The 19,131-nt window shown below is 33.5% G+C and overlaps 2 protein-coding genes across 2 annotated transcripts; both read left to right on the top strand.

Annotated features, from left to right (window-relative positions):
- The first annotated feature begins 1,581 nt into the window (after nt 1-1,581).
- On the top strand, nt 1,582-12,662 carry LOC107783845 (MADS-box protein AGL24-like). Its single transcript, XM_075226306.1, has 12 exons — nt 1,582-1,881; nt 2,169-2,193; nt 2,294-2,476; nt 5,118-5,124; nt 8,531-8,602; nt 10,091-10,152; nt 10,734-10,833; nt 10,940-10,981; nt 11,292-11,333; nt 11,466-11,623; nt 12,213-12,269; nt 12,394-12,662. Exons 3-12 carry the CDS (start codon nt 2,295-2,297, stop codon nt 12,407-12,409), a joined length of 738 nt encoding a protein of 245 aa, XP_075082407.1. The 5' UTR covers nt 1,582-1,881; nt 2,169-2,193; nt 2,294; the 3' UTR covers nt 12,410-12,662.
- A 1,832-nt stretch (nt 12,663-14,494) lies between these two features.
- LOC107783844 (O-fucosyltransferase 31) lies at nt 14,495-18,203 on the top strand. The gene is made up of 10 exons (XM_016604870.2): nt 14,495-14,769; nt 15,468-15,530; nt 15,629-15,710; nt 15,819-15,889; nt 16,000-16,088; nt 16,196-16,399; nt 16,602-16,866; nt 17,299-17,526; nt 17,625-17,822; nt 17,931-18,203. The coding sequence occupies exons 1-10, from the start codon at nt 14,629-14,631 to the stop codon at nt 18,138-18,140; spliced, it is 1,551 nt and encodes a 516-aa protein (XP_016460356.2). The 5' UTR covers nt 14,495-14,628; the 3' UTR covers nt 18,141-18,203.
- Nucleotides 18,204-19,131: the final 928 nt, after the last annotated feature.

The following is a 19,131-nucleotide window of genomic DNA, read 5'->3' as shown; positions in this document are numbered from 1 at the left end:
AATTTTGAGTTCAAGCGTAGCGCTATTATTCACCGCGCTATATTTTAACGGACAAACGTGTCGTTAAGGTATAACACGGTGAATAACCGCACTATATATAAAATGGTAGTCAATTTTTTTGCCACTTATTTTTATCGTTTGAGTCCAAAAGAACCACACTTTAGTTCCGGACTCTTTTTCTGGTATATTTTTAGATAACATGCTACTCAATTATTAGGACCCGTTTGTCCAGGAAATTTTTTTCCTTTTTTCGGATTTATTTTTTTCAAAAATGTGTTTGTCCATGAAAATTTGTAAGTTTTCAAGTTTTTCTGGAAAAATTTTCTCCACTCACAAAAGTGCAATACTTTTTTAACTGAAATGCATGTCCAAACATAATTTCAAATTTCAAATATAATCTTTCAACTTAATTTCAAAAAATATTTTTTTCAGAAATTATAATTTTTATGTCCAATGCCTACTTATAGCCTGTTTGGCCAAGCTTTTTTTTGGGCAAAAAGTATTTTTTTTTTTTTTTTTTTGCCAAAAGCATTTTTGGCCAAAAATTGAGGTGTTTGGCCAAGCTTTTGGAAGGAAAAAAAGTGCTTTTGAGGAGAAGCAGAAGCAGTTTTTGAGAAGCAGGAAAAAATAATTTCTCTCCAAAAGTACTTTTTGAGAAGCACTTTTGAGAAAAATACACTTAGAAGCAGTTTTCAAAAGCTTGGTCAAACACTAATTACTGCTCAAAAGTGCTTTCTAAATTAATTCGCCAAATACAAACTGTTTCTCACCAAAAATACTTTTTTAAAAAGTACTTTTGAGAGAATCACTTCTCAAAATAAACCAATTTTAGAAGCTTGGCGGCTATTAATCGGAGGTAAAGTAAAATTTTAAGCAGTTGAAACTTGAAACTTATACCAAAAATTTTGTGTGGCACTGTACCAGTAATGTTGACTGTATAGCTCATTTTTTTATTTTTCTTCTTCCTTCTTTTCTGCTTCGTTCTTTTACTCTTTTTGATTTTTTTTTCTTTCCTAATTTATTTTGTAGTTTTATAGTTATGCGGTGATATATTCGCTCGTGCATGTTGTTTCATATTATTACTATTTTTTCTTAAAATATAGCAAATGAGGCAAATGTAAGGTTAAAAGATAGAATTTGAAATCTCTGCGCTGATAATGAGAAAAATATTTATTCCTTTAGGTTATTTAAAAGGTTATTATAGGTTTAATTGATTAAATAACTTGGTACTAAATAACTTGCTATATTAGATTAATATCTCTATATCAAGGGGAGCTTTGGAACAACGGTTAAGTTGTTTTGTCTATGTGTAACTTATAAGTTACGGGTTCGAGCCGTGAAATCAGTCATTGATACTTGGATCAGAATATGCTGTTTATATCACACCCCTTAGAATGCGATCTTCCCGAACCTTTCGTAAATACGAAATATTTTGTAAACCGAATTATCTTTTTATACTATCTCCCTAAGGATATATATGACTTCAATAGTAAAGGACAGTGATACTGTGTATATGTTCCATTTTGCTATAAGAGGTAAACGTGGACTTTCCTATTCCTGAACCACATATTTTGATGTAACTAGCTGTAAAGTTACCATACATAGCATCCACCCCCTTCTCTCTCTCTCTCTCTCTCTCGGTTTTAATTTTCTTTTTCGGCCTCTCTGAGTTTTAATTGGTGGAGCTTCTGATATAAGACGAATAATATCTTCAACAAGCTAAGAAGAAGAAGGAAGGAAAAGGAAATGGAACAAGGAGCATCTCTCTCGTGAAAACATAAAAAAATTCTTTTGTTTTTTGTTTTTTCAGTTCCAAGAAGAAGTGAACAGTGCCGATTCGCCAATCCAAAGCATATACTATATCGATTTGTAACTTGAGAGGTACTCTAGCACGTTCATACCCAATAATTGGTGCATTTTCATAGGTTTTCTAACTGGATCTGAACTGGGGGGTTCTTTATTTTTTTTTCTTTCCCTCTTTTAGGGTTTCTTTAATTTTACTTAGTATTACATCACTGTTCTAAATTCAGAAATATCTAGTATCTCCAGAATCCAGATTTCTCTCTCTTCTCTCTCTTTTGTGTAGTACCCTAACTTCGTATGAGTGTGTGAAATAGTGTTCTTTTTTTTGTATGATGTCGATAACTGTCATCTACAACATAATATAGGAACAATCTTCTGTCAGTCACTCAGGTATGATATAATTGTGTAAAAGTATTATTTTCAATTCTTGTTTATGTACTTGTGAGTGTACTGAAAACAGCTAGTAAAAGAAATACTACTGTGAATTTAGAATGGCAAGAAAGAAGATCAAGATAAAGAAGATTGACAACATAACAGCAAGGCAAGTGACATTTTCAAAGAGGAGAAGAGGGCTTTTCAAGAAAGCTGCTGAGCTTTCTGTACTTTGTGATGCTGATGTTGCACTCATCATTTTCTCTGCTACTGGCAAACTCTTTGAGTATTCTAGCTCCAGGTATTACCATTTTTTTTAACAGACAATATAATATAATAATTTTCTTAACTCAAGAACATATTAAAAGAAAATATCTGATGATGAAAAACTTAAAGACATGTCTGGTTTCTTGTGACAAGAGGAAGCCAAGGGGTATTACTACAGGCAAAGACAACTGTAATTTTATGAGATTTTTTTCCGACAAGAAAACTACCTCGTGTCTCACGCTTACCTAATAAGTAGTACGTACTAATTAAATTAAGTTTTTATCCAAAAGAATCGTCAAGTATATATTAATTATAGAAACCCTAAGAAATATTTTGTCTCGACCAATGTAGATTGTTACTTTTGCTCAACTTTTAGCTAATGGGATCAAGAGGTAGTGAGTTTGAGTTACTTCAAGAGTAAGTTGGGGAGTTCTTGGAGGGAGAGAGTCGATGATTTATCGGAAACGGTGGGTTGTTGTTGTTGTTTTTAACTAATGGGAAAGAATCGATAGTCATTTAGCGATCATAGACTTCTTATTCTTCCGTTTTGCTAATTGTGATATCTGAACGCGAATATTGACTAGCTAGTTCGGAGTAATCTGCTATTTTTCATCGACACGACGACACATATCCCTTAAAAACTTGAACAGAGGGGAGGAAATCCGAGTATAGATCTATGCTGCTTCTCTAAACAAGCATTAGTACGTATTTATTTGCTTACTAGTAGTTGTATATCACTCTTAATTACTATGTTATTTTGTCTTTCTCCTTAACTTTGAACATATATAGTTATATACTGCTATTTTATAATAACCTTTTATGATATAACTCCAACACCTAATTTATATCCTTTAGTAATTAGTAATAAATTTTGTGTCAGTTGTCCTTCTTTAGTCAAATCTTTCCATACATCAGTCAGTTTATTGGCTAAGATCGACAAGATTGCTCTATTAGTACTAGTACATATAGGAGTATGTCTTTTGGAAAATGGGAAGGGCTGGTTAAAAAGTAGTCGAGAACCCATTTGTGGTTTTTTTAGACAACTGTGACGAAAATATGTATTTAAAAAAAAGAGTGATATTTTTATATATAGCGCTATACTTTAACGGAGTTTTGGTCGTTAAAGTATAGCGCTCTTTAAAAGAGCGTTATTTATATATAGAACGCTCTTTTAAACCGCATTATACAGAGCTGATAAGACAGTTATGCATAGCGCGGTATATAACCGCGCTATATATGTATAGCGCAGTTATATACCGCGCTATACATAGATAAATAAACGGTCCCCCTCCTTCTTCCCCACACTCAAACCAGACGCCCCCCTCCCCAAATTCAAAATTCTTAATCGACCCCCTCCCCCCCAAATTTCCTTCTAAAAAAACTGTAGTGGACCCCACTGTAGTGGACCCCACCCGTCACACAAAAAGATAAGATTATAGGTCCCACATCCTAGCCAAGCCTTCTATTGTTATGGTATCCTCGTTTCGGGCTCAAATTTTCAATTCATCGACTTTTCGAAAAACATAAATCGAGGTATTCCGATTTTTATGTCGAAACACGTATAATAATGCATATTAGTTGTTTTGAATATGTTTCCACGTTGTTTTGTATTTTTTTTGTGATTAAACTAGTATGTTATTTTTTATCCAGACTAAGATATTAGTGTTTTGTGTTTGTTTTGTGATTAAAATATATTTGTTATTTTTATCTAGTTTAGATTATTTATTTGCTTAAAGACTAGTACCCTTTTAGCGTAGAATCCCTGTAGTTTAAGTATCTTTTATACTGATAGATCAAACACAAGATTAATTTACAAATTATTTAATTTATAAAACAAACATACAAAATTATGTAAATATTAAAATTGACACACATAAGAATTCAGGATAGCTTGGTGCTACTGGGCCTCAAATATCGAGCCTGGAACCCATAGGTATATACTCTGTCCAATTAAACATGATAAAAATTAATTATTTAATTTACAAAGCAAACATACGAAATTATGAAAATATTAAAATTGACACACACAAGAATTCAGGATAGCATGGTGCTGCTGGGCCTCAAATATCGAGCCTGGAACCCATAGGTATATACTCTCTCCAATTAAATATGATAAAAATTAATTATTTAATTTACAAAACAAACATACAAAATTACGAAAATAATAAAATTGACACACACAAGAATTCAGGATAGCTTGGTCCTATTGGGCATCAAATATCGAGCCTGGAACCCATAGGTATATACTCTGTCCAATTAAATATGATAAAAATTAATTATTTAATTTACAAAATAAATATACAAAATTACGAAAATAATAAAATTGACACATACAAGAATTCAGGATAGCTTGGTCCTACTGGGCATCAAATATCGAGCCTGGAACCCATAGGTATATACTCTGTCCAATTAAGGTCCTTCATTCTCTTCCTCCTCATCACCATCCTCACGAGGGAAGGGTGTGTCGTCTCCGGAATCATCGGCATTGTTGTCATAATCACTGTTCTCTTCCTCACTCTGTGCATCTGCCAGATCCCGATTTAATATGTCGTCTTCGGGCAATTGAGTGAGGACAGGTGGTTCAACTTGCTCGTTTTCACTGCACAAATAACAAAATAATATGCTACTGAAATTAATAAATACTTTCCATATAGCTGTATCACTTCATTTATAAGTCGTAACGTGTTGACATTCCTTGATGGACATTATTCTGTTGGTGATGACTCCCGGATGGACCACCATGATCCAACACACCAGAACTACGCATATTCCAATTGGGCGTGGGTTCATAACTTGTAAAAGTCATATTGGCCGGTACCCCTTGTGGAATATATGAGTGTTAATACAAATTCAATACAGCAAAAATATATATCGTAACACTAAGAAAAATTAAAGTTTACCACTCGTCTTGTAGATTATGTAAAGCAGGAGAGAAATTATTTCCTCGCTCCTCATTCGCCCGTGGTGATAAGTTTAAATCAGGGCAAACTCTTTCATACGGAACTTGTCCGGCAAAAACTGCTCCAGAATAACCACCCGATGACTGAGGGTTATCCCTACTATGCGCAACCTCATTATTGCGAACGTCTTCGACCTTGACGTACATTTTCAATATTTTTATTACAAGAAATTTCCGGTATTTATCTGGAATTCTCAAAAAATCCCTCAAAGTTTCATCATCGTCGATGTTAAACTCAGCGTAACAAGCAACCCCTTGCGTAGTGACGGAATACGGATATCTTCCGATTACTTTAAGGTTCACCGAACGTTTTCTCACACTCATTTTATTACATAACGATACCAATCTATCGTACTCCATTGTAAGTGGCAACTTAGCATGACATTGTGAGATAAACTATAGCTCACAGAGTTATTCGCCATCACAACCTCACCCCCCCCCCCCCCCCCCCCCAAATATAATGAAACCCTTACTTTTCGCTCTTCAGACATTATGAAAAAATGCTTGAGAATTTAACAAGAAAAATTTGAACGAGAGTTAGGAATATTTTTGAATGGATTTTTGTAAAATCCTAACGCCTTTAAATAAGGCAATGCCTAGCTCGGTGGGCTGAATTTTTTTAGGTATAGCGCTCTTTTAAAGAGCGCTATACCCATTTGAATTATTGTTATGTCAGTTAAACGCATGAGACTTATTGGTGGGCCCACAAAACAGGTATAGCGCGGTTATATACCGCGCTATGTATATAGCGCGGTTTAAAAGAGCATTTTATATATATATATATATATATATATATATATATATATATATATATATATATATATATATGAGAGAGAGAGAGAGAGAGAGAGAGAGAGCTATGCTTTAACGACCAAAACTCCGTTAAAGCATAGCGCTCTTTAGCTATATATAAAAATGTCACTCTTTTGTTTTAACACACATTTTCATCACACTTGTCCAAAAGAATCACAAATGGGTTCTGGTCTTATTATACGATCATTGCTTATTTTCCAATTAGGAGCTAATTATATTAATGCTTTAGAATGCTCCACGAGAATACAATTATGATTATTAGTCCTACAATTTTCTTTCCATTTCTTATTTTTTTCACTTTGCACATCTTTGGTCATTCACACCATGAAATAACAGTGGAAAACTCTATTAATTAGTTATATAGTACACTTTCTGATTAAGTCAAATTAATATTTTAAACTACTGTATTTCTGTACGTTCCTTAGGGTCGTTTGGTTGTTGTTTAGAATTATGTAGGTATTAGTAATGTAGGGATTAATTATATAGTGTTTAATTATGTAATGAATAGTTATGCAGGGTCTTGTTATGCATGGCTTAATTATGAAGAGATTAGTTGTGTAAAGGTTAGTAATACATGAATTAGTAAATAATAAATTTTAATATAGGGATTATTTTTTGCTATATGTTTACTTTATTTTAATTATACAATGTGTAATTAAAATAAATATGAGGGCTTTTGGTTATTTGATTATTTAATCCATGTATTACTAATACGTGTATTAATTATTCCACATTCTACCTTACAATAAATAATATACACAGATTTGTTGTATAACTTATTCATGTATTACTTGTACCCCAATGAAAAAGGCAACCAAACATAACATTAGTTGTCCAGACTTTTTGTACAAAGTAACTATAAGCTATCAAACATTGTATTATTTATGTTACTCCTAATACATGAATAACTTACCATGTAACCAGCCACCAAATGGACCTTATTGTCTATTGAAGTATAATTGCGAAGTGATATAATATCCATTGAATTATTACGTGGTTTAATATGTTAATATGCATATTAGCTACATGATAATTGTGCTCTCTGATGATATCCTACTAATGCATAGTAAAATACTAAACCACGTAGCAATTCCACTAATTGGTTGCTAATTTTAAATTGTTACAGTGGTTCTAATTCGTCCTCTTTTGCTTAAGCATTTATTTAAGGTTCTTATATTCATCCTTTTAATGTAATCCTATCCAGTTAGCAAATATTGACTTGGTATAATCTTTATACGTACAGACGCTAGTATTTGGAATTTAAATTTCATGATTAAAATCACAAAGGAAATCACAATTCACAAAATAATGGCAATGATTTTGGGTTATTATTTATTATGTTCTAAGTATTTTCACTCCATTAATTTGTGAGCAAAATTATCTTTCTCTTTATCCCCCAATGCCCCTCACCCAAAGAACAACAATATAGTAACCTTACGGCTATAGGAGAAGCGTACAAAATTGAGCTAACTTTAGCACTACTTTATAATTCAGAATATGGATTGAACTTTATTGATTAGTTGTTTTTAAAAAAGTTAAATTCATTGCTTTATAAATTGAGAGAGATATCTTCTCCAAATTAAAAAGGTAGATCCTTGGCATTCCAACAAAAGATACATTTGGAAAGAGTATTAGAGATCTTATCTACTATGTTGTTCGATTCATTGAAATATCGTTGAGTGCGTGTCAATTCTTCAAAAGTAGTGTAATTTTTGGAGGATCCAACACGAGTGCAACAATATTTTAGAAAGTTCGCGCAACATATTTTCTGTTAAAAAAATTGTTTTATGTATATGATGTATTACGATATATAAGGTGAAAACTTTGAGTTGCAGTTATCAATAATTTGATTGTTCAACAACAACAACAACAACAACCCAGTATAATCTCATTAGTGGGGTCTGGGGAGGGTAGTGTGTACGCAGGCCTTACCCTACCCTGAGATAGAGAGGCTGTTTCCGATAGAAACTCGGCTTTCTCCCTCCAAGAACTCCCCACCTTGCTCTTGGGGTGACTCGAACTCACAACTTTTTGGTTGAAAGTCGAGGGTGATTACCACTAGAGCAACCCACTCTTGTCAACATTAGAAAACCAAAAATTTATCTTTTTAGGCAAATTACATAATACTGAAATGAGATAGACCTGACTAAAAAGAGACGAAATATAGAGCATTCATATATGAGTGCTCCAACTAATCATATAGTTTTGAGACATAGTTGATTGATTAATCTTTCCTCGATGGAATAATATATGTACAAAAATAGATAGACACTTGAATTGACGCAATAATTAATCATCTTGTTCATGAATGCGGAGGATATCCTTGGAAAATATAAGTTGCATACAAGTAGCCTTGAGAAAGATGACCAACCTTCCCTTGACTTGCAGGTAATCTTTATTTAACATCTTATATACTCTATCAATTTATGTGATATAATTTGATTCGAATTTGAGTTTAAGAAAAAACGAAAAACTTTTAAAATATATAGTCTTACACATGTCATCATATTTGTGTGGCTATAAAGTTTCTCATTAAGTGTGTCATTCTTTCTAAAACAGATTAATAATCTATGTTGCTCGGACTCTTCGAAAATTTTGTCGGGTGCGTGTCGGATCCTCCAAAAATAGTGTATTTTTAGAGGATCTGACACGGGTGCGACATCATTTTGGAGAGTCCGCGCAACATAGCTAATAATGAAACAGTCACATAAATTGAGTCTATTACTTAAATAGTCACTCAACTATTTGAAATTATCTTGTAAAGTCATCTTTCTTTCATTTGTAACAAGAAAGTCATTTAACTATGCCTATAGCACTCAAAAGGTCACTCAACCAGATTTCTCAAATCTTTGATTGTCAGATACCTATTTTACCCTTTAAATTATCAACTTTTTTCTTCTTCCTCTTTTTTTTAACCTTTTTAATATTATGATTTTTTACCTATAGAACAGATATATTTTATTTAAAAATAAAAAATAAAAAATAAAAAAATATTTTTCTAGCATATATAATTTCGGAATAATAATATAATTGAGCATAATTTTCAACAATATATAATGTATATTATTAAAATACCTATATTTTAAATAATTATTCTCTACGTACATGGAATATATATTTTAAAACGTTTATTTTCTTTCATTCTCAATTGTGTAAATACATTTTTGAGTTTTTTATTGTTAATATCAAAATTATTATTGCGAACAAATTATTCTAATTAATTTTCTACTATGCTGAATAATTTATTATTCCAACATTATATATGCTTAAATGCTATTTATTTTTTTAATTTATAAATAAAATTTATTTATTCTAAGATAAGTCCATAATATAAAGTAAAAGGAGAAAAAAATATAATATTAAAAATCTAAACAAATAAAAATTTGATAATTTAGAGTGTAAAATAGGGATTTGGCCATCAAAAGTTTGAGAAATCTAGTTGAATGACCTTCTGAGTGTTATAGGCATAATATAGTGACTTTGTTATTACAAACGAAAGAAAGATGACTTTGAGAGATAATTTCGTATAGTTGAATCACCATCTGAATAATGGACTCCACATAAATTGGAATGAAGGAAATGGTAGATTTAATATTGTAGGAGTAACTAGATGAGGCTATCGGTACTTTATCGATATCATTTGGACAAACTGAATTTCTTTTGCTCCTGAATCAATCCTTAATATTGTAATTTTCCTATGATCAACTTAGGGTTATGACAATGCTTAATTAGGATTTAGGACTAAGGTCTACGTTTCTTTAATTAGGGGCAAAAGAAATGTTCTGAACCTGTTTTAGACCTGAATATTAAGCAGTATATAACATCCACAACACCTGCATGTTTTACTAACTCTTTTTGTTGCTTATCATATTGTAGCTAGAGAATAACCTCAACGTGAAATTAAGCAAGGAGTTGGCTGACAAGAATCGTGAGCTGAGGTATAGCCTTCAACAATTCTTTCTTTTCCTCCATCACTCCTTTTATTGGCACTTTGTTTTAATAATTTATAACGGTGTGCATATTAATAATTGGCGCGCCTTAACTTTCACTATCACAGGTATTGATAACCCTATTCATGAAAGCCTAGATATATTAAAAAATGTACCTGACATTTCTTGTCATTGCTTAGATTTGAAATCGTCACTTAGAGAGCTACCCTTCGATTAAAAAATTATACCGTTATATATATATAGAGAGAGAGGGGGGAATAGAAGACTTGAATTAGAAGATCTACATTTTAGTACTCTTATAAATATCTCAGAAGAATATATGCCAACTTGAAAGGAATAAAGTATTAGATAGTAATTCATGTTTCATATGTAAATAATACCTCGATAGAAGTAGAAGGGCTAGGCGTATATAACATTAAGCTGCACACCCTTCACAAAATCACATGTATATATCTTATTTAATTTGCTATAGTATTTTTTTCCTCAAATAATATCTTATTTCTATTTCATTCTCATCAAAGCATACATTTTTATATCTGGATATTGATATACTATATTTTATATATCAGGCAGATGAAAGGCGAGGAACTTGAAGGATTGAGCTTAGAAAAATTGCAACAAATTGAGAAAAGACTTGAAGCTGGACTCACACATGTGCTTGAGATCAAGGTTTTTTCTCGATATTGCACTTTATTATGTTAAAGACTAATAGTAAACATATGATGTTATACTAATTAAATAACTTCTAATATACACAAACTCGTTTTCATCTCAGGGTACAAAAATTATGGATGAAATTACCAAACTTCAAAGAAAGGTTAGTAGAAGACTTTATTAGCTTAAACCCATATTTTGTCTAATTAGGGGCTAAAATATCAATATAATGAGAGAGTAAAAAAGAAGTTTTACATTATTATGTCATCTAAAAGATAACTACACGTAACTTATCCATGATTAGTCAGATTTATATCTGGAAAAATAGGACAGATAACCTGCTAAACAATTTAAAATACAATGATTGGGAAAAAAGGTTATCTTGTGTGTATATAGGTTAAATCCCATTTTGGTGTATTTAATATATTTCTCCCTTTTTTGTGACTCCTGAATAATGCAAATCATATATGCAGGGTGCTGAGCTAATGGAAGAAAACAAGCAACTGAAACAGAAAGTAAAATCACCTGGGAATAACCTTCTTCTTTTTTTTGTATACAATTTATTTAATTATTTAACAGGGCTAATTAAATTGAATGATCATCTTCTAATGCTACAAATTAAATTTTTGAATGTGCTTCTTAAATAGATGGCAATGATGAATGAAGGAAAGTTGCCTTTACTCACAGATTTGGATTGCATGGCAATGGAAGAAGGCCAGTCTTCTGATCAGTCTATTACTACCAATGTCTCTACTAGTGGTCCTCCTCCTGAGGATGATTGCTCAAATGCATCTTTGAATTTAGGGTAAGCTTTGCTTATATATACTCTTTATAGCAGGGTCCGGGAGAAGGATCGGACTACAAAGGTCTATTGTATCGCAGCTTTACCCTGCATTTCACCGCAAGAGGCTTTTCCACGGCTCGAACCCGTGACCTCCTGGTCACATGGCAACAACTTTATCTGTTACGCCAAGGCTGCACTTGGAGCAAGGATTTAGCTTATATATCCTAATGGCGGCATAAGAAGGGGAACCTTAGAGTATAAGGTTGTCTCCCTGTGACCCGTAGGATATTGATTCGAGCCATGAAATGAGAGATAGGTTGTCTACATCACTCCCACTTAGAGTGCGGTTTCACAAAATACTTCGTACACTGAGTTGTCTTTTACACTAACGACATAAATTAAGTACGGTGAAAGTTTAACTTGTTATCTGCCTTATTTATCGAATTATTTGTTCCACTTAATATGGTAATTACGTATAGTTAACTTCTAGGTCATCAGATAGTAGTGTAAGATTTTTTTTTTACATTGTTTGTGTATATAATTTAAATGAAATTCATGAGACAATAAGCTGCATTTTGATTACTTGTTCTCCACCAATGTCTGCATGCAGTTGTAACAATGGTACTCCTGTTGAGGATGATTGCTCAGATACATCTTTGAAGTTAGGGTAAGCTTCTCTCTTATTTATCTATTTATTTATTCAGGATTTACCTTATATATATATATTAACATGTTGTATTTTAACTCTTTCCCTTATTATTTTTGGATTTCCAAATATGCTTTTCAATCAGGCTACCATTCAACTAGTGAAACTCAAACGGGGAGTTTTGTTGAGATTACCATAATTTTCGGATATGCAGACTATTAAGGCAATGAGTGGCATATAGATTTGCCCTTTTTGAAATATATTGGATTTGCCATTACTTGTACTATGTATTATGTGTATGTGGACTACTTAAGAAAGGTAGAGGCGGATCCAGGATTTAAATCTTAGGGGTTCAACTTTTGAAATTTTTAGCGTTGAATCCATTATATATTTAAAGTTATGGGTTCATATTTACTATTTTTGCAATTTTAATAAATTTTTACATATAAATTTTTACTCCGCGTCGAAAGTTATGGGTTCAATTGAACCCGTCGATAATGCACTACATCCGCCCCTGAGAAAGGGCAGACTGCAGATTAATTAATGGTATCATTTTGTTCTTTTTAATTCCATTTGCTGCTAAACTGACCACTCTATCAAAAATTGGTGGTTTAAATTCTAACTATGAAAGTTAACATAACTAGCTCAGATTATCTTTATCAAAAATCAAAATTAGTGTGGATATTTTCAAGCCTTTTAAGATAATAACGATGACAAACAAATAAAAATCTCAAGCAATAGTTTGTCTAGCAATCAACGTCTTGGGCTTGAGTTTCATTCATATGATTACAATCAAGATAGACATGTATTTCTCCCAATTATGTATGGTAACAGAATAATAATAAAATGAGAAAAATACTTACCCTCATTGACGTTCACACCTAATCAAGTGGAGTAATAATTAACTATAAGAGTTATCAATTAGAGTTAAAAAATAAATCACGTGACTATCATTAAGTGAAAAACATTTATATGCAAGACAATTATTTTACATTCATTTGATACAAATAATGAGTGGTCGTTTGGTAGCTTATTAGGAGAAAAGTTATTCATGTATTGGGGGCGATATAACTTATGCAATGTTTAATAGTTATTAGTTATTTTGTACAAAATTCAGTATAACTAATGCCATATTTGGTTGCCATTTTAAAATTCTACGTAAATAATATATGTATAAATTATGCGCCAATCTGTATATTATTTTATGCGGGGTAGAAGATAGAATAACTAATACATATATTAGTAATATATGGATAAAATATTGAAATAACAAATTTACCCCTATCATTTTACACATAAAGGCTTCCTTCAATGATAAAATATTGAAAGGATTTGCATCAAACCCTTTGGAGAACAAGCATGGAGATTATGATGCCTCACTGCTAGGCTCTTCCTCTTCTCAATCTATTAGAGACAAAATCAGTAAATAAGTATTTTACTTTAAAACTTATATAATGTATATCAATTTCTAATACAACAAACCAAATATTCAAAAAAAAATATAATCCTTGCATTACTAACTAATCCATGTATAACTAATACCTGCATAACTCTAACCGGCAACTAAACGACCCCTGAGTGCCGGTGGCGGACTCACGTGGTGGCAAGCGGGTTCAACTGAACCCGCTTCATCAAAAAATAATATTGTGTATATATATAAATTAGGATTAAAGTTAGGTAAACTTTGTATAAATATTTTATTTGAACTCACTTGACAACTACTATTTTACGACTAAAGTTATGTACTTTTAAGATTGAACCCGCTTGTATAAAATTCTGAGTCCGGTGCAGAGTGCATATAAGTTTTATCCGCTTGACATAGAGGCATCAACGAAACGTTGTCATTTGTTGAAAAGGCTCCTTACAAAGGCAAGAAGCAAGGGAGATACCAAATCCAAATGCCATGAAAATCATTTTAGGAAAAACAAGATTTATAAAAATTATTCTAATCATTCGGGTCATTAAGAGTTCAAAGACTATGTTTTAGCTGGCGAAGTGCAAAAATAGCCATTTTAGGCCCCCATTTAAAGACTAGTCAACATTTATAATTTTTTTTAGCCGTTTCACAATCAACTTCAGATATGTCGGTCTGAATTTTATCTTTGTATTTCAAAACTTCAGACCTTCTGATATGAAATTAGTCTTTGGTAAAGTCCAATGGGAGGTTCAGTCTGAATTTTGTCAAGACTGACTAAATTTTAAATAGGGCTACTACAAGCGGCTACCCGGTGTCATTTTTACCATTTTAGCTTTAATTAAAAAAAACAAAATTCAAAGCCCAATCTAAGGACATGATTCAGCCCGTAATCACAAAATGTGTTAGCTGAAGCGTATTTACATATCGGCGAGCACGACCGGCGACGGCGAGCGTACCGGCAAGATGAATTACGTCCGGCAGAGTCCGACGAGTCGGAGAATGGCATGGCCGCTGCAAATGGGTGGACTTTTGATGCTTCTTTTACCAAATCTGTTTCCCAGTCTCTTCTCTCCTCTTGGCCGCTCTTACCCTTCCCTTTTTTCTGTAATATCTCTTTACTTCTCCTTTTTCAGCCTTTTTCACAGTATCTTAAAAGATTAAATCATTTAGTATTGGAATGAAATGTGCTGGATATAGTGATGAAACTGAAAATTCATATAGTTGATTGATTGATTGCGTGATGTATCTGTTTACTAATGCAATGTGGTGGATCAGAACTTAGGTGAACAAAAATTTGTTGATTAGCTAATAACTTATCGCATACTCACTCTGTCCCTAATTTATGTGATACATTTAAGATTCTCATTGATTTATAGTCACAGAGATGTCTATTCAACTTTTTTTTCCTTATACTTTGATTGGATGTATTGTACAAGCAGATTGCTGAAATAGTTTCCTTTCTTTATTTGTATAACCTAAAGGTTACAGCTTTCTGTTACTTCTCAGTTCTCAGTGCAGCAGCACATTTTACTGAATTAGGGCTTTCGAAAGATCATATTTTCGTGGTCTAATGGTATCATTTCATGTACCGCTAAGATCACAGAGATTGTTGTATGCTCTTATCATTAGTTGTGCTTAGTGTCAATCATGGCCAGCTTAGCCATGTAAATTTTTGATTCCTCATATATGGATTTCCAGGTGTTCATGATTCACATGCACCTCGATTTCTCTTAGAAGATTGTACCTGCTCAAACTTGTAGAAATATTCAGTTCTTTTATTAGTTAATTCGTGTAATTTGCAGGAATGGAATGCTCCAAAGTCTATGCACGTGCATTTACTAAACAGGGCTTTGCAACAACAGACAGTGAGTAGAGTTGCCACTTCATTTCTTTATAGCTGTGAGATTGCTATGGAAGTTTTGGGACATATATTCAAAATCTGTATTAATTTAGCACCTTTCAGTCTAATGCGCAAGAAGCAGACCTCTGGTCGCCCTTGCCTAATCAGGGATGGGAAGCCTGCGCTGATAATCAAGACACTCAATGTGAGAGTTACACCATATTTTTGTATCTTGTCTCTGCTTTATGAAGGGGATTCTTAGCAATTTAAATTCTTCGTGTTCTAAGCATTTTTCAATTGCATGCATTTGTAGCATTGCATAGGAAGTCTCAAGTGTACATACAGGTGTTTTTGGATGGAGGATTGAACCAACAGAGAATGGGGGTATGTAATTTTCTGTTATGATATTGGTTAGTTTACAGATTCTTGATGTATATGACTTTCGGGGCACTTTAGTCTCATGAATGATTATGTTTACTTTGCTCCCATGATAGATCTGTGATGCAGTAGCTGTTGCTAAAATTTTAAATGCGACACTTGTAATTCCGTATCTTGAAGTAAATCCAGTTTGGCAGGACCCAAGGTATTTACTGTCAGCTATTACAGCTTCCACTTTCTAAGTACTTTTATAGCTTTATGTGAACTGCCTCTTTTAGAGATTGATACTCCTTATGTGAAGTGCTTTCACAGTTCCTTTGCAGAAATTTTTGATGTTGATCACTTTATCAATATCTTGAGTGGTGACGTCTCTGTAGTTAAAGAGCTTCCCAGTGAGTACTCCTGGAGTACCAGAGAATACTATGCAACAGGCATACGAGCTACTAGAATTAAGACAGCGTCTGTACATGCTTCTGCTACATGGTACCTGGAGAATGTTCTGCCTGTAATGCAGAGGTACTACTGAAATGTCCACCGTTTTATACATTTTCATTTTTGCCAGCTAACACATTCTCATTACCAGATGCATTTTTGTAGATTGCTTGATTTAACTGGGACTCTCTGCCTTCAACAATTGAAACCTACTTCTGACTTCTCTTTGTATGATTAAAAATAAAGGTTGAACTCACAGCAAGACTAACTCGCTTCTTTCTTCCAGCTATGGGATTGTAGCTATTGCTCCATTCTCTCACCGTTTGGCTTTTGACAACCTACCTTCAGACATCCAGCATCTGCGTTGTAAGGTCAACTTTAACGCGCTAGTTTTTGTTCCCCATGTCAGAACGTTAGGCGACACACTCGTCAGTCGTCTGCGTAGCCCTCCTAGTATGAATAAAGCATCAAGTGCTACACACTTCCACGTTAGGGAAAATGACAGAGCAGGAGCTGGAAAGTATGTTGTATTGCATCTTCGCTTTGATAAAGTATGACTATCTTCTACCTTGCTGACTCAATTCCATTCTTACAATCATAGTTTAGACTATGCTTGAAGTCGAGTCTGTGTTCTTGGGCTTTTTAATTCCTCCGGTGACAACTATGAGGGTATTGCACTGTATCAGTGTTTATGCCAATGTTCCATGTCTATGCTAGTTAAAGACACTATTATATGAGGGTTCAGTAAATTAAAGGCCACTTGGTATAATTATCTGTCAGCCACTTTGGTTAAATATGCTTATACACATCTCCAAGTTAAGAAAGTTAAAACCCGTCATGTTTCACTAAAATTCACTTGGATACCTTCGATTTTGATCCACCCATCCGTTAATGGAAACAAATAGAAAGGCTTTTGCACAAGACGACAGTTATTTGTTTAATACACTTGGATGTTAATTGCCTGGAAAATGTCTTTTAAACAGGATATGGCTGCTCACTCAGCTTGTGATTTTGGTGGCGGCAAAGCTGAGAAACTTGCTCTTGCAAAATATCGCCAAGTACTTTGGCAAGGGAGAGTTCTTAACTCCCAGTTCACAGATGAGGAGTTAAGAGGCCAAGGGCGTTGTCCATTAACTCCTGAAGAGATAGGACTCCTTTTGACAGCCTTGGGATTTAACAACAGCACACGGCTATATCTTGCTTCCCACAAGGTGTCTAACAATGATATTACTTATCTCTTTAAAAAGAATAGTGTTTCATTGTCAATAACAGCTTAAGCACTCTTTGAAACTTTTCCCATTTTCATCAGGTTTACGGTGGAGAAGCAAGGATATCGGCTCTTCGCCAGTTGTTCCCATTTATGGAGGACAAGAAAAGCCTTGCTTCTTCTCATGAATTATCCGAAGTGGAAGGAAAAGCTTCTTTATTAGCTGCTCTGGATTATTATGTGAGCATGCAGAGCGATATATTCATTTCTGCTTCTCCCGGCAACATGCACAATGCACTGGTAATTAAATTGTATATCAGAATCTCTTATTAATTGCTAGATTCTAGTCTATCTTAATCTTGATTATGCTTTGAGACTGATATGGGATGGCATTTTAACAACTCTCAGTTGGGGCATCGAGCATACAAGAATCTTAAGACTATTAGACCAAACATGACATTGTTAGGCAAGCTCTTCCTTAACAAGACTATGGAGTGGTCTGAATTCCAGCGTGCAATACAGCAGGGTCACAAGAATAGACAAGGGCAAATGCGGCTACGCAAGGAAAAACAGTCAATATATACTTACCCTGCTCCTGATTGCATGTGTAAAACTTAATTTTGACACTTTTTGGAGACTCATTTTATCAAACGTGATATTCACAAGTAAATTTGTTACTTATATTATTGTGTTCACTACACCAAAATAGGATCTTTAGTTGACCATATCCAGGATACAACAGCGTAGTCTCCTCATTCTAGCTAGCCTCAAACATTTGCGATTATGGCTAGTCAGTGCATCAGGATAAATTTTCTTTTACGTAGTATGTAGTGGCCGAGAGTTAGAAAAAGGAAGTGTCTTAACTCTCTGCACATGATTCGCAGAAAGGGCTGGATAAACTGTTGCCCGTTGTGCAAGAAAACATTGGTTCAATAATCCATATGACCCAAGCAGAAGGATTTTGAAGTCGCAGTTCTGATATTAGTATTTATTTTATCTCTAATCGTAATTCATGCTTTTAAAGACAGCCTGGTAACTACAAATTATAGAAATCTAACTTGCTGGCTAAACATAATCAACTTCGTCTATCTATGAGGAGCCGCAGCGGATATGTCTCTAAGTATAATTTAATTGATACACACATATGTTCATACACTACTAAGTGACATAATATGGGGGACCGAGAATTTTTCTTTTTAATTACTCAATTGTTAGTCATCAATTTTACTAACATAGATTAACTGAAGGGTCTAATCTTGCACAAGATTTTACTGATGAGCATGTCTAGCAAAATTCATTTTCTATATAATTTTCATTTTTTGCGAACAAGAGATTGGTGTAATGGGAAAACTCGAGATTTTGATTGATCTTAGCTGGCAAACAAATACGTCATCACCTATATATTTGATGTCAATGCAAAATTATTCTCAATAATCATCATTCCTTCTTCGTTTTTTCCTTCTTTTTCACTTTCCACTTTTCTTTTCTTTTTTACTTTTCTGAATTCAGACACGAGAATTAGCTTCTTAACTTTCTTACTATGGTTTTAACCATCACAAGAATAAGTTCCATCCAACTGTAGTTACATTTCACTCCAAAACTCTGCTGG

This window comes from Nicotiana tabacum, chromosome 12, assembly GCF_000715075.1.
Source record: "Nicotiana tabacum cultivar K326 chromosome 12, ASM71507v2, whole genome shotgun sequence".
NCBI classification, from domain to species: Eukaryota; Viridiplantae; Streptophyta; class Magnoliopsida; order Solanales; family Solanaceae; genus Nicotiana; species Nicotiana tabacum.
Note: the sequence above shows the minus strand (reverse complement) of the source record. Positions and strands in the feature narration are given on the sequence as shown.